Here is a 23,865-nt window from a genome sequence, read left to right on the forward strand (position 1 = left end):
GCGCCTGGCGCAGGTGCGTTTGGGCCGTGTCCCAATCCACTTTTGCTAGTTTGACGGTGGAAAAAAAAGGCTCCGTGCGCCGGGCGCCTGGTTCTAAAGGGTTGTACTTAGTGTCTTCATTAATCAGAGGTGTGTTTTGGGCGTAACATGCAATCAACCAATCAGAGATCATCTCCCATTCCCTTTAAAAGCCAGGCGCGTTTGGACCTTGGAGCATTGCTGTTATGATGGAGGATTTGCACCGTAATATTTTTATTTATAATCTTTTGCATGTGTGTGTGCTGCTGTGCGTCCCTGTGTGTGTAACAAGCATAGTGTGCGTGTGTGCACACAAGGGCCCAGTTGTTGCAGAACCACCAGCATGAATCTCGAAAGAACTTCAGCGCTTCAGGATTTTAGAAAGGAACAAACCCAGCGCGACCAGCGACTGGCTGAACGGGTACATTACTTTGGCTGTTGTACGACCTGATTGGATGGGAGCATCTAATAACATGCCGTGCGGTTCGGTGAGTAGACCACGGAACCAACCCGCTTTGAAAAAGACATGACAAACGGTTAAATGGCCCAGAGAATGACGTCGTCACCCCTCCCACCTTGATGCTGTTGGTGTCTCTGATCAGCCTGTCGATGTCCGCCGCGTCTCCGCTCAGCCGAGACGGGTCGTGCTGCAGGATGACGCCTTCGCCGGCGCAGCTGTACAGGCTGTAGGACGGCTTTCCTCCGGCGGCGCCTGAACACAGCGCACACACACAAAAACAAACAGAGGACTAGAGCTGGTTTCTGGGTGAAGGGTTACCCGTCTACTTGCCCATATCCACGACGTTACACTTCCGCGATTGCTCCGTTGCCGCCGCCTGGTTAGCTCACCTGGTTGAGCGTGCGCGCCCCGTGTGCAGAGGCTCAGTCCTTGGCGCGGCGGCCGCGGGTTTGGTTCCGACGCACGGCCCTTTGCTGTGTGTCATTCCCCCCCCTCTCTCTCTCTCCCACTTTCCTGACTTAATCTGTCCTGTAAATGAAGGCAAAAAAAACCAAACGCCCTGGTAGAGCGTGTGCCCCATGTACCAAGGCTCAGTCCTTACTGTGGCGGCCCTTTGCTGCTTGTCATCCCTCTCTCTCTCTCTCTCTCACACCATCCTGTCTTAATCTTTCCTATCAAAAATAAAAAGGCAATAGGGCGCCTGGGTAGCTCACTTGGTAGAGCATGCGCCCATATATAGAGGTTCACTCCTCGACGCAGCGCCCCCCGCCCCCGGGTTCGGGTTCGACTCCGACCTGCAGCCCTTTGCTGCATGTCATTCCTCCTCTCTCTCCCCTTTCATGTCTTCAGCTGTCCTAAGAAAATAAAAGACCTAAAATGCCCCCAGAAATAATCTTTAAAAAAATATATAATTTAAAAAATAAATGCAATAAAAGCCCAATAAATGTATCTTAAAAAAATAAATAAATAAATAAATGGCTGCGAGGTAAAGAAATAAGCTGAATAAGCATCAGCAGATGGTTGGCAGCAATCAGGTTTGCGGCGCTGCAGCCGAGCGGCCGATACCCTAATTAAAATGTCGTCTGCCGACAGCTGCCACAATTAACTTCCTACGTCTTGATTTCCCCACGAGCGGCTGAAAGGGGGGGCGGAAAAAGTGTTTTCCCCGGCTTATTCAATTACAGAGTCGATAACAAAAAGGGCGCGCGGAGACGGTTGGGCTTTTTGCGCTGACTCGCTGTTATTTCTTTTTGGCGCCCCACCGCCCCCCGCGTCTTTGCTGGGTCAGAGCGTTCAGAGAGAGAAACGGCAGCATTTTCTAACCGCTCATTAGGAACTTACCAAACGACATTGGGGGGACCGGGGGCCCCCAGGCCAGCGTGTACACCGTTTTTCTGTGATAGGAGCTCGATATCTGCGGCGGCCTGGGAGGAGACGAAGCAGAACAAACGGCCAGTCAGGAACACCGGCAACAACAGGACTCCGAGGCCTCAAGGGATTATGTGGCCCGCAGCAAATAACTTTATTTGTTTTTTGCTGGGAGGCCTTGTGTGGTTTCACTTTCAAAAATCACAACAGTCATCCCTTTTTGCAGTTAGAAAACGTGACCGTAGTCATTTTTAAACAAAAAGGTGCCATGTGGCGTTTTATTTTAAATAAACAAAAGTTTGATTGGTTTTCAGTTTCTCGGAACGATGCATTGTGCATATGCAAGATTCCTTCTCCATTTGATATTTACAAAAGGTTTTTGGAGGAGAGTAACCTATGCTTGTCATATAAACGGTTTGCCAGATTGGATGTCTAGACTAGAAAATGGGGAAAGTAGCTGAACTTTCTGGAGGGTTCCTAAGAAGCCTTGTTGGCATTTATACATATGTTTAGTCGGTTTATAGTCTATTTTGTTACTATTTAGTTGTGTGGTCTTGAATATTATAGTTACGCAGTCATCTTTTCCTGATTTTTTGGTCTTTTGTTCATGTTGCAAATATTATGTTTGATATGTTGTAAAAAACAGTTCATCTAAAAAAAAAAATATTTTCAGTTTCTTGGAACAAATTGCATTGTGCGCATGCTTGATTCCTTCTCCATACAACATTTACAAAGAATTTTTTTTTAATACATTAAACAATGCATTCTTAACATCCATGTGTGCGCGCTAGCGTTCTTCTTCGCTGCTTTTGTTGCTACGCTGCTTTGCGTGTTAGCGCCACCAGTCGTCAGTGGAATAGCATGAAACTGGTGATAAACTTGAATCAGCTAAAAAATATGCTGGGTACGTTTTTTCTTTTCTGCCTAACATTTAGCACCGGGCATGCCATTTGCAGATAGGCCTGCAACAATTACTAAATAACTGTCTATTTGCAATATTTTTTAAATAATCGCAGTTCCTTTGTTTAACCGCAATGATTTGCTAACCATAGCTTAGGTCCAATGGGGGTATGACTGTTGATGGTTGGGTCTTTTTTAGGGAAATTTAAGAAAAATTCATTTAAAACTTTTGAATTAATTTAATACATTTTTTTCAAACTTGACTCAAAGAGACAATTACATTATTAATTGTAATTTTTTCTGAGACAATTAATTGTTCAGTAAAATTTTCAATTGTTACAGCACTATTTGCAGAGCAGCTCTGTACACCATTGCAAAAACAAAACTTCACGCCATTTCATTTCAGTCGGACACAAAAACTATCCGGTATGAAACTACAGTGGTGTGACGTAGTGTAGGAAACTTACATAACTTCATCATTCAAACCATTCAAAGCTTATGATAATAATGACTCTTACCTGTTAGAAAAGACATCGTAGATACCGACTTTACCATCGTCCGTTCCAAAAGACAGGGATCCTTCTTTTTGGGGGTGCCACGCCAGCTGCAGTGAAGGAAAACGTTTCTTGTCACATCAACGTGTAACTGCTGTTGATAATGGAGGACACTTTCAAATAGGGTGGGCGCTATGGAGAAAATCAAATATCACGATATTTTTGGACCAAATACCTCGATATCGATAGCGCAACGATATCGTAGTGTTGACTATTGGTGCTTTCACAAAATCTTTACACAATGATATTTTTGATAAATCATCATCAGTTATGTGGATATAATGACTGAGTGGGTAAATGCAAATAATAGAACAGCTACAACAGTCTGGTAAGTTCAGAAAATGACATCAAAATGACAGCCTTTAAAACCAGGAAAAGACAACACTTATGTCATATTACGATATTATGATATCCCAAATCTAAGACGATATCTAGTCTCATATCACGATATTGATAGAATATCAATATATTGCCCAGCTCTACTTTCAAAACAAATTAAGTTTAACCTATTGATAATAATCCTCTCCACAAACTTCCTCACAGATGCTCGGCCCGCTCTGAGCGCCAAAGTGTTAAACGGTTAATTGTTAACATCTCTAGTGGAGCTGGGCGATAGGGTCAAAAATATTGTGAGATTTGATTTTCTCCAAAGACATTGATGTCGATATTGCGGCGATAGTGTAGGGTTGACTATTGGTGCTTTTACAAAATATTAAAACAATGAGTCTCGAGAAATAATCACCAATAATGTGGATACAATGACTAAGTGGGTACACCTTTTCCAAGGTGAAATTCAAGCACTTTTAAGGTCAATTTTAAAGCTTTTTCTAGCACCTTACACCACCGTAAATTGCATACCAATACATAGTCAAAATTATTTAGTGTTTTTAATCACATTAAAAGAGATAATGCTATAAAAGAGCCAAAATTGTGTTTCGTAATAGCAGAAGTAAGGGTGTCACGAAATTAAGTCACAATCTTGAATATCGAATAAAAAAAATGGAATCGTCGATACTGCCACGCCCCCGTGTCACGTCCGGTCGGCTTGTCAAGCGGGGAAAAAAAAAAAAATTAAAAAAACACGTGTTGAAGTGATGCGAGACAGACAACCTCCTGTAACTTAGCTACAGTCAGTCAAAAGATAGCATGGCAGCTACATATGCTGGAGACCCATGGACAGAACTCGAGCCCCCTCCTCTTTCACTGAAGTGTGTGAAAGTGTGGAAGTATTTTGGATTTCCAGTGAGTTATGTTGACAACGTTTGCGTTGTCGACAAAAAAAAGCCACAGTTTGCAAGCTCTGCTATGTGCGTGTACCATATTCTGTGTGTTTACCATTGCACATTAGCCTAGCCGCTAGCGGATATTGCTTCTGCTTATAGCTTTATCCCAACAGAACCGCGCGGTTGAATTTCGGCCTGCATGCACGTTTTGTAGCCTAAACAGAGCAGCTTATATCGGTTATATTAGAGAGCAACAAGTTAGCGGACTGCCCGAGTCGCCCTCTGCGCTGTCTGTCTGCTCAGCTGCCGTGCTGGCTCGATGGTGTTTTAAGCCCCCAACTAAGCCTTCAAGGCAGCGCTGCGACCGTCGTCGCCTGGAAGACGACGTTGGGGGCTTTAACACCAAACTCCGTGTGGTGCGAAGCGTCTGCCCTCGGGACTGTCGGTAAACTTTTTTTCTTCTTTTTACTTTATTGACAAATTGTCAACTTTCCAATTGACTGAAGATATGTTATTGTTACATTATGTTGTTAATAAATGTTTTAAATTTGACAATGTAATGTGGTAAATTGCGAACAAAGGTCGGATATTATATTCCATACAAGTCTAGTCTAAAAATGGAAATCAGAAATCGAGAATCGAATCGTGACCTTAGAATGGAAAATGTAATCGAATTGAGGAGTTGGAGAATCGTGACACCCCTAAGCAGAAGGATCAGATATTTAAGCAAAACACAAGTTTTATTTTTCAAAATGGATCACTGTGTAAGTAGACTTTGCTTGCCATCTAACCTGCCTGAGTCAATGTAAAAACAATTAAATATGAAGACATAGGATTTGAACAGAAATATTTTACAGGCCTTGGTTTTGGGACACATTCATGATTTGATCAAAATCTGAAACAGTGCAACAACAACAACAACCTGTAATTCCATTTTAACCCAGAAAACTGATAAATAGCCTATATTAAATTGAAAAAAAACTTTATTGCCAAGACAAAGTCAAGACAAAAATTTTACGATGACACACTCGCACGCACAGACTTAAACTCGTCTTACCGCCGTGACCTTTGACTTGATGCCCTGCCAGAAGGAGCGCGTGTCGTACTGGTTCTGGGTGGTCAGCGTGTTCCACACCCGGATCATGTTGTCGCCGACGCCCAGCGCCAGACACCCGGCGCCCACGGGGGAGAAGGTCAGGGCGTAGACGAAGCCGCCCAGGGTGGGCAGAGTCCAGCAGCAGTCCAGAGAGGCCAGGTCCCAGCATTTTATCTGCAGAGTCAAAAAGTCAAAGTCAGGGCTTTTCATTTTGTTTTTTTTAAACCCACCACCACTCCAATAGGTCAGATGACCCGGCTTCCAATCAAAAGGCCCTTTCGGCGGTAATAAAGAGTGTGGTACACTTCAATACGCCCATCATTAATGGGACATTTCGGTGAAGTAAGACATTTTTCAAATATATTTTGTTCAGCAGAGTTCACAATAGGGTTGCACAACTAATTGTGCAAGCCCGTGTAATCAGTTCACCACCTCACCATCTGCGTCGCCAATTCCCATCGTCTCCAAAATGTGCGTACGCATGGGTCAGGGTTTGCGTGGCTGACCGCACATTCTCCCATCAACGCAGTTTTGTTATGAATCACAACCTTTGCGTGGGAAGTGGCGTACGCACAAAACGGGGCTGAAAATGTGCATAAATAAATGAGACCCCTGGTGATTACGAATGAAAACACAGGGGGGGGGGTGGTGGGGGAAGAACTGTCATCTTTCCAGTTAAGTGTGAGACGAAAGAAGGCGACCCACCTCTCGGTCCATGGAGGTGCTGATGAGCAGCTCTCGGTCGTCCTGCAGGCGGACCGAACTCACGCTGAAGACGATCCGGCTGTGGTTCTGACCCTCCGAAGAAGTCCCAAACAGGGTCCACCTCTGCTTCCCTGTCCGGGTCAGGTCCCACATCACCAACTCACCACTGGGGGACAGACACAGACACACACAAAAGCCAATAAAACTAAATTTATAAAATCACTTGCTGTTTATTAGCCAGGACAAGTGAGAAAGAGACATCCGGATCCCAGGAGACTATCCCGCTAAAATAAAGGTTGAATGCGCAAACGTTTAAACACTTAGTGGCGAGTCGGCTGATCAACTACAACTTGAGAATAATCTTTATGAGGCCCTGCTTGCGACTGCATCACAAGACCAAATTCATACGTTGACTTCCCTTTTTCAAAGTCTCTGCAGTGATGTTTTCACACTATAACCGGAGGCTACTGTCAAGTCCTGATCGGTGGTTCCGCGTTGAATCTACGCCCTAGGTACGTACTGTACGTAGGTACTCGTAGATACCAACCCTAACCTGATGTGCACCTCTCCGGAAATGGAACTACATGTCGCGGCGACGCAGGCCGCTAAAACCGCGATTGGTCCGCCCGGCTGGGTTTTGAAGAGTCAGACTCATTTTCCGGGGTTCTCCTTCTCCGTGAACCACATGAAATAAACAGGAGAGAGCTAACTTTTCCTGCCACAGCCTTCCGACCGTGGTCAGAAAGAACAGGGGAGACGCTTTGTTTCTCCCTCGCTACCGCCGGAGTCGCTACTCGCTCCGTCGCCAACCCTGTCGCTCTCTCCCTCGCTCTACCACACGCTCCCCCACGCACACACAGATGGCGGCGCCGCTACTGTCACCTATACAGGCAGGCGCCATCTTGGGAACACGGTCACGATCAGTCGAACGACGAACGCTGTGCTTGAGCTATGTCGCTGGTTACTGGCTGCACGGCGTTCGTCGCTCGACTGGTCCCAAGATGGCGCCTACTGTCTTTCTAAACTATCTTTTTTAATAAACGGTCTGTACACTTACAAACTTCTCAATGCTTCGGTTTACATGTAGGGACCCTGATCATGCTACCGTGGAAGTGTGGTGCTATTTTGAGCCTCGTTAGTGATATAGAAATAGCGATTTCTTTTCACTTTACCCTTTGCCCCGACGGCTAGCGTTACAAGCTAATTAGCGGTTTGCGCTGAAACTGGTCACATTTGATTAGCATGAAAACACATCCCAGAGAACGGTCGACTCGGTACACATGCGTTATTAACCGCCAGGTTCATTTTGCGCCGGATTTCTCCTTTAAAGAGATACCCTAGAACGACGCAGACACACCATTGCACAAGTATAAATCCTCACAAGGGCGCTAGCCACTTACTGGGGCTACGGCGTCGGCTCTGCGTCAAGCATCTGTACAACCATAAATTTCGCCTTAAGGCCGGAAAGTCATCACTCAAGGGGTAAAAAGTGCAAAGCGACTAGTCATATTTATGTGTCAAATCCAACAATGCTGAAAAAAACGCTACTGAGCTACGCCGGTGTCACGTTTCCGCGGGCGTGCTCCGATGGCCTGACCGATGGAGACGCGTGCGTACCCGAAGCAGCTGGACACAAGTTGCGTGGGTCGTCCCTTCGGCCAGTGGACGTGGAGCCAGAGTCTCTCTTTGACGCCGGGGTCGACCGCGGAGCCTCTCTTCTTCAGATACGGCAGCTTCAGAGTCATCACAGCTGGGGGGGGGGTGAGAGCATACAGAGAGGATTACGTGAGATCACCGGAGGTACAGTTAGCTCCGGAAACATTTGGACAGTGACACAATTTTCTTAATTTTGGCCCTGTGCGTTAACACAATGGATTTGAAATGAAATCATCGAGATTGAATTGTAGTGCAGACTTTCAGCTTTATTTTGGAGGGTATTTACATCAAAATTGGAGGAAGGTTTTAGGAATTACACACATTTTCATACATAGTCCCGTTATTTCAAAAAGGGACCTAAAGTAATTGAACAATTGAGTCAAAAGCTGTTTCATGAGCAGGTATGGGCTATTCCCTCATTGTGTCATCATCAATCAGGCAGATAAAAGCTCTGGAGTTGATTTCAGGCGTGACATTCTCATTTGGAAGCAATTTTGATGTAAATACCCTCAAAATAAAGCTGAAAGTCTGCACTACAATTCCATCTCGATGATTTCATCGAGCTTTTCTTTCTTTTGTTTTTAAAGCAACTCTCGTACAATCGAATTCACATTTGAGGCCAACAGGTGACAGGACAGACATAATTTCTCTCAATTTAGTGGTGCTTGGGTAGGTGGGTGAATGGGGCCGGGGATGGGGGGCAATTGTGGTGTGTGTGTGTGTGTGTGTGTGTGTGTGTTGTATCAAGCACTTTGTGCTACATTTTTATGTCTGAAAAGTGCTATATTAATAAAGTCTGAAGGATGAAAAATCAATGAAAGAAATTCTTATAAATGAACAATTTAAAAATCGGTCAATATGTTTTGGGGCATTTTATTTTATAATTGTTTTTCATTTGTGAAGATAGTGTGCAACAAAAAGGTGACATATAGGGTAAACCACACACACACGCACACAGGCACGCACGCCTGGCATGGTGTACATGTTTAGGGAACTTTAGTAGGGTGGGATGTAACAATAATTGTGGTAGAGACAATAATAATAATAATTGAAGATAAGTACATAAATAACTGAATACATAAAAATACTAGACCAGAATAAAAAAAAAAGAATTAAATAACAGTACAATTGTAATCTTTAAATAAACAAATAACATGATTGAATATTAGTATAACTACATCAGCACTTTTGTCCCATGTCTATTATATTAGTGTTCAATAATATAGGATATCATTAGATGTTTTATGTACGTGAAGAGATGTTTTGGGGCTTCTTAATGACCTCTGGACACCTTGTAAAGCCTTTTCCACGTTGACATGAATAGATGTCAGGAGGAAGTAAGGAACGAGAGCACAGACCCCTGGCCGTCTCACCTTTCCCCTTCGCCGAGCTCCAGATCCTCACCGTCTGGTCTTTGCTCCCCGACGCCAGGTAGCAGCCGCCCGCGTCTCCTGCAGACACCCCACCGTTTGCTAGGATGATAAAAATTCATTTAAAAAAACAACAACTCGGGCCTCCCATCTGTCTTTGGTTTAAATGACAGAGGCTCAGTGATGTGCAACGCTTCGCCGTCCGATTTGTTTTCAAAGCTAGCACTTGTACAATTTAGGAAAGCTGTTAAAAGGTTTGTTTTTGTCTGTGCAATGTTGTCCCCATGGGATGTCTTTGTAAAGCAACCCATGGAACTCCTAATATTATTGATTGTGTGTATATTAATCTGTGTGAATGAATCAAATAAAAAAACTAAAATACATGTACACTTTTGACATTACAAGTTTCTATGAGAAAAAAATTTTTCCTGTCAAAAAGTTGTCGTCTGTGCAGAATTAACACACAGTCCGTGTGTTAACATGCACAGCAGCGGTGAATAACCAGGTTTACGCCAACTCTACCTCCGCTACAGTAGGCGGCGCTCTGCCAACGCACAACTGGCTTTTTCTTCCGGTTGACCTGTGTCTACCAGAGCAGAGCATCTCTCAGATAAAACAGCATCTCGGTGCCTTAGGCTTGTCTGTGCAGCCCAGTCTCAGGAGCTTAGGTGTTGTTTTTGATGTTTCCATGTCTCTAGAGAAACACTCGAAGCAACTTATTAAAAACTGTTTCTTTCAATTAAGGAACATTTCAAAGATAAGAGCTTTGGTGTCAAAGGCCGAATTGGAGATGATTATTCATGCATTTATTTCGTCCCGTTTAGATTATTGTAATAGTCTTTTTATTTGTCTTGATAAGAAAGATCTTTGTCGCCTCCAGACTGTCCAGAATTCTGCGGCTAGGCTCTTAACCCACACTAGTAAAAGGGCACACATCACTCCAGTTTTAGCTTCACTTCATTGGTTACCAGTGAAATTTAGAATACACTTCAAGATTTTGGTTCTAACTTTTAGAGCCCTACAAGGTCAGGCGCCCCCATACATCTCTGACCTGATACAGCTGCGTATGTCCGCACGTAGTCTGAGATCAACAGGTCAGAGATTTTTAGTTGCCCCCCGTACACATTTTAAAACTAGAGGGGACCGTTCGTTTCAAGCTTTGGCACCTAGGCTGTGGAACTCACTGCCTCCTTCCGTACGCTGCTTGGATTCAGTGACAAATTTTAAAACTCAGTTGAAAACTCTTCTTTTTAAAGAGGCGTTTCAATAGACCATAGGGTGATTAGGCCGGTTTTATTGTGTCCTAAGTGTCTTTTCTGATTATGTACTGCAATGTATAAATGTTGTGTATCCACCCATTTGTTGTGAAGCACTTTGTGATTTTTATCTGTGAAATGTGCTATACAAATAAATTTTACTTACTTACTTACTTACTTACTTACATTACACCCACCGGCCACTAAATTAGTCAAATGTAACAACGTAATGTTTCATTTACACATTCTTGTCACACGTAGCACATTGTTCACGCAACGTGTTGGCTCACTTTTACGCACGACATGCTATCCGGCAACAAAGGATTCCATTCACTATGCTAAGCTAAGCTAGCGGCGGCGCTGCCGGGCTAAGACAATGCATGCACTGAGACAAAAATGTGTTTGCCCACCTATATAAATATAGAGGAGACGGTGAATAACCCTATTTCAACAAACGGTGGCGTGTTCCTATAACCCTAACTTAATCGTTTCTTTAAACTGCGTGTAAACGCACTGATTGAAAAAGAAAAAGAAAAGAAAATAGCTGTCATGCACCAAACCAATGTAGGCTGCGGTAGTTTTATTTATTTTTTTTTTAAATCACAATGACGGCCCACTGCTACCTTCTCTGTCCTCCGGTCTGCTGTAGAAGGCGTCCTCGCCGGCCAGGGGCGACCACGCCAGCGAGTGGATCTCGTCCTCGTGTCCGCGGAGACGGTGCGTCACCTCGCCTTTCTTGCTCACGTCGATCAGCACGATCATCCCGTCCTTGTACCTTTGGGCAGAACGACGACAGCACTGTCACAATCCCAAATCGCGGCGGTTTATATTCCACCGTTGGTACGGCAGCCAAAAAGGTTGAACTGGTCAGATTTGCTTTTTAACACAAGAGTAAAGAAATGTTTTGTGCATTTTAGGATTTGGAATTTTTTTTCTCTCTTTTCAACTCAACTGTATTTGGTTATTTGTATATAGCACTTTTCATGCAAGCATGCAGCCCAAAGTGCTTCACAAAAGCAAAATTAAAACACAGATGAAAAAAAGAAAAGAAAAGACAATAACATGTTAAGACAAATAAAACCAACGGAGTAAAATAAACACCAGAGTTAAAAAAAAATGATATATTAAAAAAACAAAAAAACATTTACACATTAAACACTCCATATTAAACCTAGATGAAATATATATACAGGTCTTTGTTTCTTTTTAAAAATACAGAGCCAGCTTGCCATTCTAAGATCTAAAAAGGCAGTGAGGTCCACAGTTTAGGGGCGTAAAGACAGAACGCACTTTCACCGGTACCTTTTTTTGGGACAGACCAGGAACATTTGAAAGAAAAGGAAGGACCTTAGTGCAAATCACTGTGTGATCGGCTGTCTGACGTTACACGCAGGAAAATCGTTGTGTCATGCACAGAGACGGCGCTCCTGTGTGCGTTGTTGTATTTTGAGAGGCCTGACTACAGTGTGTGTGTGTGCGTCACATAATTGTAAAGGAGCTATGGAGCTAAACATTTTACCGTAATGTAAAATGTTGTAATTTCTCTTTGTAAAAAAACATGGATTTTATAATAAAATTGGTACCTTTTAAGGAAAAATATTTGCACATCCAAACAATTCTTCTGTGCAAGGTGCGTAGGACAAAAACAAGGACTTGAAGAAAGAGAAAATCCTGCGAACTGCTCTTGCTGCAGCATCACCATTTATTAAAGTGCTCATATTGTGCTTTTTGGCTTTCTCCCTTTCCTTTATTGTGTTATGTATCTTTTTTGTGCACAGCTCTATTGTAGTCCAGCCTTTACTTCAGAGACAAATGTGCGTCACTTTGTAACACACGTTATAATGCTCGCCTAGCTGCTAGTGTGGCACGCCCTCATACTCTGCTTTTGACTGGCTAGTAGTCCTTACCTAGGTACTGTCAGGGCACGCCCTCATGTTCTGCTTCTGACTGGCTAGTAGTCCTTACCTATGTACTGTCAGGGCATGCCCTCATACTCTGCTTCTGACTGGCCAGTAGTCCTTACCTATGTACTGTCAGGGCATGCCCTCATACTCTGCTTCTGAATGGCTAGTAGTCCTTACCTAGCTACTGTCAGGGCATGCCCTCATACTCTGCTTCTGAATGGCTAGTAGTCCTTACCTAGCTACTGCGCATGTGCGACTCCCAACAAAGATGTAACAGAAGTGAGATGTCTCACTCTGTAACTAAAACAGAGAGCTCAACACACAGGGTGAAAAGAGGAGCAGCAATGTGCAGTACAACAAATATATGGTGTTTTTTGTAAATTAAACCATGTAAACCTATTCTGGTACAACCTCTAAATACAATTATGAACCTGAAAATGAGCATAATATGAGCACTTTAAAGCTATAGTGTGTGGTTTGTCGCCCCCATGAGGAATTCTAAGTAATAACAACAAAACTATTGCAAGTCCAGATGATATAAGCCTTCCCCCCTCCTCCACGCAGTTGCTAGTAGCCAAGGAGGACACGGAGGATTAAAAAAACATGGACTCTTCAGAAGAGGTCATTATCTTCACTCGAGTTTCTGTGCGGGAAAGTCGCCGGACGACAATGTTCTGAACATAGTCATACTGAGACATCCAGAGAGAGTTGTGTGGAGCTGATAGTCTTAATTAGCTTTGTAGCAACTCATTTGGCAATGGCTTGAATGTAACGGACGTTCATTGATATCAAAACGTTACACAGTAAAGCTTTAAAGAAATCTGACGTTTCGGCCTCCCTGGACATTTCGGCAAGAGTATGGTGATGCTGCAGCAGGAGCAGGTGCGGGGTTTTCTCTTTCTTTGCTATCGGTCAGGGATCGGTACATAATCCCAGGTACCCAGCCCTATTTGTGGCTCAGATTTGAATGTTTGGACTTTGTGTGAAGCGTTGTGATCCGGCAGAGCCGAGTGTGCTCCCTGGGGGCTGGTCTTACCCGACGGCCACAGAGCTCCAGGTGTGGGGGGAGCAGGAGAGGCAGAAGATGGTCCTGGGCTCTGGGAAGAAGCTGGCCGTGTCTCCCGTGTTGTGCCAGTAGCAGACCACGACGCCCTTCTCGTCCCCCGACACCGCCAGGTTCTTATCCAGCGGAGACCAGTGCACCGCCGCCACGGGGCTCTGTGTGCGGAGGGAAAACAAAGGAGGGGGGGGGTGACATCCTGCTGATACTGTACGTCACATTCATTTCACCGGTCAGGCTCAAGTAGAAAGGGTTAGTGTCTTATAGGGCTGAACCATTTTGAAAAAAAAATAAAAAATCTAAATGTGATTTTTTTTCAGCCAGATATTGCGATTCAGATTCGATTTTTTTTTTTTTTTATTTTAAGTATAGCTAATGTTTAATATTCACTGTGCAACATATACAACATGTCATGGAGCATTATAACACCAGACACCATCCAAACTGCTCTATATTCTTATGCAGGGATGAGAACATGGATATGAATTGCAGCAATAAGTGCCAAAACATCCTCTATGCAGGAAAGTAGAGCTGGGCGATACGGAGAAAATCAAATATCCCGATATTTTTGACCAAATACCGCGATATTGATATTGTGGCGATACTGTAGGGTTGACAATTGGTGCTTTCACAAAATATTTACACAATGAGATTTTTGATAAATATTCATCAGTTATGTTGCTATAATAACTATGTGGGTAAAGGTAAAAAAAAATGGAACAGTCTGGTAAGTTCAGAAAATGACATCACTTTACTGTAATGTAGCCTTTAAAACCAGGAAAAGGATATTACGATATCCAAAATTGAAGATGATATCGAGCCTCATATATCGATATATCGATATATTGCCCAGCCCTACAGGAAAGCCCCTGCCACGTGTGAATGACGTCAGAGCAAGTCGGGATCGAGTCGGACACAAACCTAACCGGCGAGCATCGGGCGGCGATCGCCGCTGATCGATGCTGCGCAGGCCCGGCTCATCTCGAACGGGCCTAACGCCACGCCGGAAAAGGAAAAGTCGACACTCACCTGATGAGCCGCGTGCTCCCTTAGGAGCACCTTGTTGTCCGAGTCCCAGAAGCGAACGCTCCCGTCGTTGGAGGAGCTGACGCAGACGTGGCCCTGGCCTGCATGCTGACAGAACGAAAAGCTCGACACAAAGTCTTTATGGCCGACGAGCTCCCCTGAAAAACACAAACACAGACGGCTGATCAGCGGGCCATCATACAGCAAAGAGGCCACGAAATACCCAAAAAACGGAGGAACAAGCCTCTGCCGTCTCCGCTTGATTGAATCACAGTCAATTTGGGACGACAGTCTGGGGTCTGAATCAACACACGACCAAACTAAGAGACATTTTAAGGGGTTGCAAAAGTTAGTCGTTTAATCGATACATCGTTTCCAGAGATGGAAAGTAACAAAGTACATTTACTCACGTTACTGTATTGAGTAGTTTTGTTGTGTATTTCGTATTTTTCAAGTAGTTTTTAAAAATCGATAATTTAGAATGTACTTGATTACGTTTTGAATGCACCGATTACAACTTTCTAGGCCGATTCCGATTTTCTTTGAGTGAGGCCAGCCGATACCGATTTTAGCCGATTCCGATTTCATTTTTTCGAACCACTTTACAGCACACGCAAACATTTACTTTTCTATACTATACTTTTCTTTAATAGAACATTTTGCACAGAACATAGAACGTGTTGTTGAACAGATAATGGATCACTATAAAATAGAACTATATAAATTACTCCTGGTGTGGGACATTCACACACATCTAAAGCGCAACGGTAGAACCATTTCCTTCTTTTCACATCCAATATCACACTAAAAAAAATGAAATGCCGATTTCATGCCGGTCAACGCTACAATTAACTGACAACATAAGTTATACGAGTTACAGTTCTCAAGGACGCACGCACACACGGACGCCACAGCACACGGCCTCTTTTTCCTTTCTCTCAACTTTACTTGAGAAAAAGGAAAACAACATTAATGAGGAAAAAAGCTACCAAAATGTAAAAAAAAATAAAATAAAAGTGACATACAGTAACAAAAGCACGCCAATAAACTCACCATGTCCAGCCCTTGGTGTGATTCTCTCTTTCCATTGTGGCCCTCTGGGAAAATGAGTTTGACACCCCTGCTCGAGATTAATCAACTAGAGCAGGGTTTCTCAAATGGGGGTACGTGTACCAGAGATGGTCCGATACCACTTTTTTGCTTCCCGATACCGATTCCGATACCTGAACTTGCGTATCGGCCGATACCGAGTACCGATCCGATACCAGCGTGTCATATATTTCATTATGTTTAACATCTGTATACTACTATCTCTGTATGGATGTGTAGTTCTGTTGTCGGTCTCTCAGGTTAAACTCTTTGTGCAGAACAAAGCAAACAAGGAATGCCCCAGAACTTTCTTTATAGTTATAATAAAGAACATAAATAAACTACTTTAAGTAGATTTTTTTAGGGTTCATTACGTGTATCGGATCGGTGCATAAACCCAGCCGAACGTACCCGTTTTAGGCAGTGAAGTACCCAGGGGTACTTTGGAGGACTGCAGAGAGTATGTGAGATATTTAACAAAATGTTTAATAGTTACAAGTAGGGCTGTGCTCGATTAAAGAAATTTTTAGTCGACTAATACTCATTCAACTGTATCGACTAATCGATTAGTTGATTTAATCGACAGATCTGTAAATCTGAGTTTCTCCGCAAAGAGTCACGCAAAAGCACCACTTTAATTCCTGTGTTTACCAGAGATGTGCTCGTACGTTTCTTGGAAATAAGTCATTCAGCATGAAAAAAAGCATAAAACATGACTAATGGACTAAAGAAATCTAAGTTGACTAAGACCAAAACGACCGATTAGTCGACTAATCGACTAAGAGGGAGCAGCCCTAGTTCCGAAGCTGTTGTCCAGAACAATGTTCCTCTTTATATAGACTTTTTTTTTTATTTTCTACCAAAAATGTGACATTTGTGTCGCCTTCTTTGGACCTAATCCTGCCTTCCTTCCTTCTACTGTCCTACTTTTTACACGTTTCTCGCTTTTTTTCAAAGTTATGTCACTGTTTTTGAAGCTTTTGATACTATTTTTGACCTATTATTGCCTTCCTTCCTTCCTTTCTACCATCTTTTTCCAAGGTTTTGACTTTTTTACAGTTTTTGTCTCCTTTTCTCATCAGCATTTAAATGTTTTTCTATCTATCTATCTATCTATCTATCAGTGCTGTACTGTTTCTCTTTATATAGACTTTAGCTGGTCAGGGGGTACTTGGCTTAAAGAAACAATTCAAAAAGGGGTACATTAATGAAAAAAGGTTGAGAACCACTGAACTAGAGTGTCCATCTTACCAGATATCTGCTTCTCTTTCAGTACACGACTCCAGGAGCTGTAATCATCACACCTGAGGGGATCTGATCACCTTGATTTGGGCTAAACATGCGTGTAACATGACGTGTATCCTTCTATATGGGCTTAGCTTAGGGATGAGTACCAGAGTGACCCCCCCCCCCCCTGTGTGTGTATGGCAGCAGCAGACTTACCTACGACCCTGCAGGAGGATGCAGACACATCAATCAGATAGATGATGTTTTTGGCTCCGACGCCCAGTAAACCGCTGCTGTTGACGTCACTGCAGCGCGAGCAGTACCAGTTGGGCGAGGCGGGAAGCGACCTTTCGTGCATGACGCCCTCCGGTCGTTTAAAGTTAATTAAATTTCTAATAAAGTCTGATAAAGCTAAACCAAACTCCACACATGTTACCTGCACTGTCGTAGCGACTACACTACCGGCCGTACGGCCAGCGTGGTGTCGTAAGTGCCCAGTACGGAATCCTAGTTGGGTCAAACCATGACGAGTTTGCTTTTTTTCCCCCAAAGCAAAATTGCCTTTTTCACCACTGTCTTATACTATGACTTGTAAGACAACTTACAAATAATAACCTAGAACCAAACGTAATAGGTCGTTTACGCAGTGAAGACTACAAACGGCGAAACACTTTTCGCTCTCATTACTGTAAACATCACTACCGTCAGCGAACACTAGCGTCGTAAAAAATGCAACATGGCGACTGCAATGACAGGACGTGGTAAGAGAAATGCAGCCCAATTATCTACACATTTGCCATGTTATAACATTTATTGTGTCTGCCGACGCTGTTTTAACTGATTCGTACTTGTTTTTCAGGCATGGCCTTTATTAGGAATATATCGGGGGTGTTGAGCTCGAGGTAAGAAAGTTTACATCGATGTCAGTAGAATCCCAACTGTCTCTGCAGAAGGACAAACGTCTGCGGGCTGCTTTAAGTAACGTTAGCTAAGCTAAGCCCAGCACAGCACAGTGGAAACCACTTGATTTGAATTAGAAAAAACTTGAAAGAAAACAAATTGTTGGCCAGTAACTTCAAGGTTAGGGAATACAGATCTGCAGTGTGACTCTGCTGTGAATGGTGTCAGTTTCTGAGCCTTAATGGATGTCTAATTAGGGCTGCACCATATGAGGAAAATGTTCGATATGCGATAATGTCGTTGAATATCGCGATAACGATGTTACCTAAACGATATTACATAAACAGATGTTAACGTGTGCTCAGTTCTGCATTTCTACTGCTCTTAGTATTCTTTCAAAAAAAAAAAAAAAGTATTCTTTCACACTACAACAAATTGCTTGTTGAATTAAAAGCAAATAAAAGTAAAATCATTTTCAACATTCTTTTATGGACAAATTGAACATTACATTGAATATAAAAGCGCCACTAAAACAAGAATGACAGTTACATTTTAAAGTGCAGTTTTCTTCTGATATTTTCTTTCAACTAACACAAAAAAATCAGTTTAGCCTTTCGCAACGTGTATATAGCGCCAGTTTATATTGCGATGACGATTAAAAAAAAAAAAAAACCCGATATATTGTGCAGCCCTAATGTCTATGTAAGTGGTGACTCTGTTATTTATTAACCCATTTGTTAATACAACTTACATTTGTTTTATTCAGTCTACTTCTCAGGGACAGTGCTCACACTAAAAAACATCACTGTAAATTAGTCAGGAGGCTAGTTTTCATCTGTAATCTCTGGCCAGGTGTAAGGTTGGCAGCCTAAAATCAAGAAACAGAAGCACTACAGTTCTGTTGTTAGTGACAAAACTAGAGATGCACCGATTACAACTTGCTAGGCCGATTCCGATTTTCTTTGAGTTAGGCCAGCCGATGCCGATTCCGATTTCCTTTTTTCTAACCACTTTACAGCACATGCAAATATTTATTTTCTATCTTTTCTTTAATAGAACATTTTGAACAGAAACATGAAATGAACATGAAATCGGCATACGTCAAACTGACCTGCCGGTCGCCGGTCATGGCCGAGCGCATGAAAACCGGCCAATTCCGGTCACCGGCCGCTCTATCGGTGCATCTCTAGACAAAACCACATGATCAGCGACTAGTCGACTTCAAGCTCAAAACGTCGTTGTGGAGGAAGTATAGTCCAGTGATTTTCAACCACTGTGCCGCGGCACACTAGTGTGCTGTGAGAGATCGTCCTGTGTGCCGTGGGAAATTATCCGATTTTACTTAATTGGTCCAACAATTTTTTTATTGAGTTACTGCAAATATTTAATTTAATTGTTGCGCATCTGTGCCTGCAATGTGATGACTGGCAGAGAAATGAAATACTATTGTGTCAGTAGGTGGCAGTATAGCACAATAATGACCTTGTTGATTTAAGACAATAGAATTACTGCCACCTGGGCGCCAGGATAGCTCAGTTGGTAGAGCGGGCGCCCATATATAGAGGTGTACTCCTTGATGCAGCGGCCGCGGGTTCGACTCCGACCTGCGGCCCTTTGCTGCATGTCATTCCCCCCATCTCTCTCCCCTTTCATGTCTTCAGCTGTCCTGTCAATAAAGGCCTAAAAATAATCTATCTTTAAAAAAAAAAAAAAAAAAGAATTACTGCCACCTTTCGCGCGAAAGGTGGCAGTGACAGGATGTACACAGTAGGGCCGAGATCATCGGTGTAAGCCTGCAACAGCGATGGATACATTTTTTAAAAGGAAGAATGCAGATTCTGATCTTATTACAATGTGTCATTTTGTAACATTTTTGGTTGGTGGTGTGCCGCGGGATTTTTTAATGTAAAAAATGTGCCGTGGCTCAGAAAAGGTTGAAAAACACTGGTATAGTCAACTAGTCTGTGCAACCCTTACTGTACAGTGATTCAATTGATGGAAGGGGGGCTATTACTTTGGATGATCTTTTTACAATTGGACTCAGTTGTGTGTGTCTGTGTGTCTGGAGTGTCTGAGCTGGTTTGGAACACACATAAAATGTAATGTCCTTTTTTCCCCCTTTCTTAAACGTGTCTCCAGGTTGCAGGTTTTGGGTGGCGGTCCCCAGCAGCTCTCATGTCTCCACACCAGCACTTCACTGGAATCAAAGGACTGGGAGAGGAGGAACCGGAAGGTGTTTCCACCTCAGCTACCGGGTGATATCCGCAGACCAGCAGTAAGTCTTTTGCTCGGCCGATAACATGAAGTGCAGAGTCTGACCTGACTTTAAAAAAATGCCAGTGTAGTACTTGAGAGTTTCTTTGGATTTGCTAACCACAGATGGACATAAAAAAAAGGTTACGCACTAAAGCTTTAAACTGCGCAGAAGTTTGCTCTTGTCTTTAAAAAAAAAAAAAAACATCTGAATACTTTGTTTTATTTGCAGGAGATCCATCACAGCAGGAGGCAGATTAAGTACAGCAAAGACAAGATGTGGTACCTGGCCAAAATGGTGAGGCCCACCACGGGGGGAATTCCTCATCATTATCATACTTTGGAGTCAAGTCCAATCATATCTCCACTTTAGTTATTTTGCACCAATCGCCTCAGTCAAACACTCAAAGCTGACGTTTCAAACAGGCGTTGACAGAGGTGCCCGTTGATGATAGTCAGCCGATAGAAGATTAGAGAGATTTTGGGGTAAAATAGCGGTGGCGATGAATCTGCTCTTGTTAGGTAGCAGGAATGTTTTTAAAGGCTGTCAACAGATCTTAACCCTTGTGTTGTCTTTCCATCGTTTAAATTAAAACTTTATTTTTTTTTCAACGTCTCTTTTTTCGTTATCGACACTCATTTTTTCCGATGTTTTTGTCACTTTTCCCAATGTTTTTGTCCATTTTTTTTCTCCAATTGTTGAAGCTTTTTCTGACATTTTTGTCACTTTTTTTCAACGTTCTTTTGACTTTTTTTTTTTGAAGCATTTGAAAAAAATGCTATAAAATAGAACAAAACACCCGAATTCAATGAAGAGTGTACGTACTTGTGAGGAGCGTTGTATGGAACCATCCACGTTGTTTTCTTTGATAATGTGGTTGAAAGAAACTCAAATTTGGGATGTAGAAACCTATTTGAAAATGGTTCAGATTTGACCCGAAGACAACCGGAGGGTTAAAGAAATGGGATGGAAAGTCAGGCCATTGTCCAAGGACCAAGTCATTAGTTTATTCAGGAATATTTTGCAACTATCCTTAACACTGTGAGAGAAACCTGTGTGAAGCTGGCCCCATATAAAGCCCATGAGAACCGTGGGGAGTCAACCCAAAGCTGCCCTGCTGAAAATGTGAAGCAGAAACGCTTAATGTCGGATAACGTCCATCATAATTGGACTTTGGGTTCGATTTTTTTTGACAGTTGTCAGAGGTTATGAGGACCAATATGAGAGAGAAATTTGGTAATCATTGTTTAGGTACATGAAACCACATTAAGCATTTTCCTTGCCATAGGCGCCAATGAAGAAGAAAACGTTAACGTGAGATAACTTCTATAATCGTTGGATTTCGGTTTAGTTTTTTGACAGGCTTAAGTGTTCATGACCACGTTGAGCGTTTTCACGTTAAGCGTCTTAGAACGTCCCGTTCATGGGAGTGATGGCTGGTGTCAGAAGCCTTTGCGGCGCAGATAGTAGCCGTGTAACAAATAAAGCCTGATAACGTAAAAACCGAAGTAGCACGAATGTTTCTTTTAACGGCACAAATCAGCACAAACGATTGAGACCATTTTGGGGCGATTCAGACATTAATGGGGGGGCTGGGTGACGTCACACGTGTAACCTTTAAAGCGTAATAACTTAAAAAACATAGTAGCACAAATGGTTTTATTTAACATCACAAATCAGCACAAACGATTGAGACCATTTTGGGGGAGATTTGGACATTAATGGGGGGGGGTGATGTCACTGGCCAGAAAATGTAAAGTTGAATTACTTAAAACCCTTAACCGCACAAACGATCATTTTTCCGGCACAAACGAATAGCAGTGTTTTTAATAAAGTTTGGATGACAGGGGTGGGGCAGCTTCATGCAGGTGTGAGAGAAGGCATTTTTTTAAACATTTGCACTATTGTTTCATGATCTACTGCACTTAATTGATGGAAGAAAAACATCTGGCATATGTATATCGTTATTGTCTGGCACCCATGTTCCAGAATTTCACACTTGGCGTTATTAAAACACCAAAAATGAATACTTCTCCATGGCTGTAAATGGGGTTCAAAATGAACTTTTTCATCCACCTGCCAAATGGCTAGTAAAGGATCAAATTTGACCAGCCACTCCATAAAATGCCATTGTTTATTTATTTTTTTCTGGCAGGTGAGTGAAACGACTCTGCCAGCCGCTTACATATTTGACCAGCATTTGGCTTGTAATTGGTGCTAATAACCTCACCTGTAAAACCTTTGAGTCCTTGTTAATCTGATCTGTAGCATCCGGCCTTTTTTCTGTTTGTTTTCTTCATAGAGCCACTGTGGTCAGGGTTGACGCAAGCGCGCTGCTGCTTCCTCGGGGGCACCGCGGCGCCCCGCTGTCCTAACAGCTGTGGAGGAAACCGTTCATTTCTGTTGTTTTCATCCCACCGTTTGTTCTCCTTCGCAGATCCGAGGGATGAGCATCGACGAAGCCATTGCACAGCTGCAGTTCAGTGACAAGAAAGGGGCGAAGATCATGAAAGAGGTTCGAAAGCTGCATGTTCACCCTTCATTACTCTGTGTGTGTCTGTGTCTGTCTACAAGTTAAAATGCCAATTAAAACCCATGAAATCAGATAAAAACAGACCAAAGAAAAGACTTGCAGTGTTTCCACTGTGACCGATCATGTTTTATTCATTGAGTTGTTGTGCGTTCGTGCGTATGTCGGCCCCGTTTGTCCCCCATCACACCTTCGAACACGAGAAGGTTATTTATGGATGTCACAGCTGTGTGTTTGTCTGTCTGTTTGTTCAGGTTCTTGAGGAAGCTCAGGAGATGGCGGTCAAAAATCACAACGTCGAGTACAGATCCAACCTGTATGTAGGTAAGGGTCACTGTGGGAACAAACTGCACATTGTTAACACAACAGTAGCTGACCGTCAGTGAATATTTGAGTTGAGATGGTGTGCACTGCAGAGGGAGTCATTGATGTGGAGCCGCAGACGTTATTACAGATAAGATAAGCGCCATCTTTATTTGGATGAGTTTCCATTCAAAGGCCCCTCTACACAAAATTAAATCTGTAATCCCGTACTATCTCTCTCTCTCTCTCTGTCTGTCTGTCTGTCTGTCTGTCTGTCTGTCTGTCTGTCTGTCTGTCTCTCTCCCTCTGTCTTTCTCTCTCTGTCTCTCTCTGTCTTTCTCTCTATCTCTGTCTTTGTCTCTCTCTCAATTTCAATTTCATGTTGCTTTATTGGCATGACAAAAATGACATCTGTGTTGCCAAAGCATCAGAACAAACATACATATAAACAACAATGAGTAAATACATCTGATATAATACTAGTAAACAGGATAATTATGATATAAATGCAGATACTAAACACATTCTGTGAATGTCCCTCAAAGGGTACGTTGAAACAATAATATATATTAAAAAAAGAATACAAATAAACTAAATCTCTCTCTCTCTCTCTTTCTCTGTATATATCTCATCACACCGTCCCCGCCCGTCTCCCCTTCCTGCAGCCGAGTCCCACTCCGGCAAAGGGAAGTACCTGAAGCGCATCCGTTACCACGGCCGCGGGATGTTTGGCATCATGGACAAAGTTTACTGTCACTACTTTGTCAAGCTGGTAGAGGGCTCGCCGCCCAAAACGGAGGAGAAGACCAGCTTTGACCAGGCCAAGGAGTACGTCCAGAACCTGAAGAACCGAACCATCATCCACAGCCTGTAGACCGTGTCTGTGTGTGTCTGTGTGTGTGTCTGTGTGGGTCTGTTTTCACATTTGTAAATAAAAAAATGACCGACTGGATAATGAGACCTTTT

The 23,865-nt window shown here is 42.9% G+C and overlaps 2 protein-coding genes across 2 annotated transcripts in view; one reads left to right on the plus strand and one right to left on the minus strand.

Annotated features, from left to right (window-relative positions):
- Positions 1 to 17,399, minus strand: part of gemin5 (gem (nuclear organelle) associated protein 5) — a 34,946-nt gene extending 17,547 nt beyond the window's left edge. The window contains 11 exon segments of the mRNA XM_039826349.1: positions 594 to 730; positions 1,820 to 1,902; positions 3,265 to 3,350; positions 5,581 to 5,793; positions 6,325 to 6,490; positions 7,942 to 8,074; positions 9,354 to 9,452; positions 11,230 to 11,381; positions 13,547 to 13,728; positions 14,600 to 14,754; positions 17,129 to 17,399. Coding sequence (XP_039682283.1) covers positions 594 to 730; positions 1,820 to 1,902; positions 3,265 to 3,350; positions 5,581 to 5,793; positions 6,325 to 6,490; positions 7,942 to 8,074; positions 9,354 to 9,452; positions 11,230 to 11,381; positions 13,547 to 13,728; positions 14,600 to 14,754; positions 17,129 to 17,270 — 1,548 coding nt within the window. The 5' untranslated portion in view covers positions 17,271 to 17,399.
- A 120-nt stretch (positions 17,400 to 17,519) lies between these two features.
- mrpl22 (mitochondrial ribosomal protein L22) lies at positions 17,520 to 23,865 on the plus strand. Its single transcript, XM_039826348.1, has 7 exons — positions 17,520 to 17,673; positions 17,772 to 17,814; positions 19,952 to 20,087; positions 20,298 to 20,363; positions 22,504 to 22,581; positions 22,851 to 22,920; positions 23,565 to 23,865. Exons 1-7 carry the CDS (start codon positions 17,649 to 17,651, stop codon positions 23,771 to 23,773), a joined length of 627 nt encoding a protein of 208 aa, XP_039682282.1. The 5' UTR covers positions 17,520 to 17,648; the 3' UTR covers positions 23,774 to 23,865.

This window comes from Perca fluviatilis, chromosome 16 (assembly GCF_010015445.1).
Source record: "Perca fluviatilis chromosome 16, GENO_Pfluv_1.0, whole genome shotgun sequence".
NCBI classification, from domain to species: Eukaryota; Metazoa; Chordata; class Actinopteri; order Perciformes; family Percidae; genus Perca; species Perca fluviatilis.

Excerpts from the sequence above, each read along its gene's own strand:
- mrpl22 (XM_039826348.1), top strand. The coding sequence starts at position 17,649 with ATGGCGACTGCAATGACAGGACGTG. Across the intron at positions 17,815-19,951 it reads TCGGGGGTGTTGAGCTCGAG|GTTGCAGGTTTTGGGTGGCG; the intron begins GTAAGAAAGTTT and ends ACGTGTCTCCAG. Across the intron at positions 22,921-23,564 it reads CAGATCCAACCTGTATGTAG|CCGAGTCCCACTCCGGCAAA; the intron begins GTAAGGGTCACT and ends CCCTTCCTGCAG.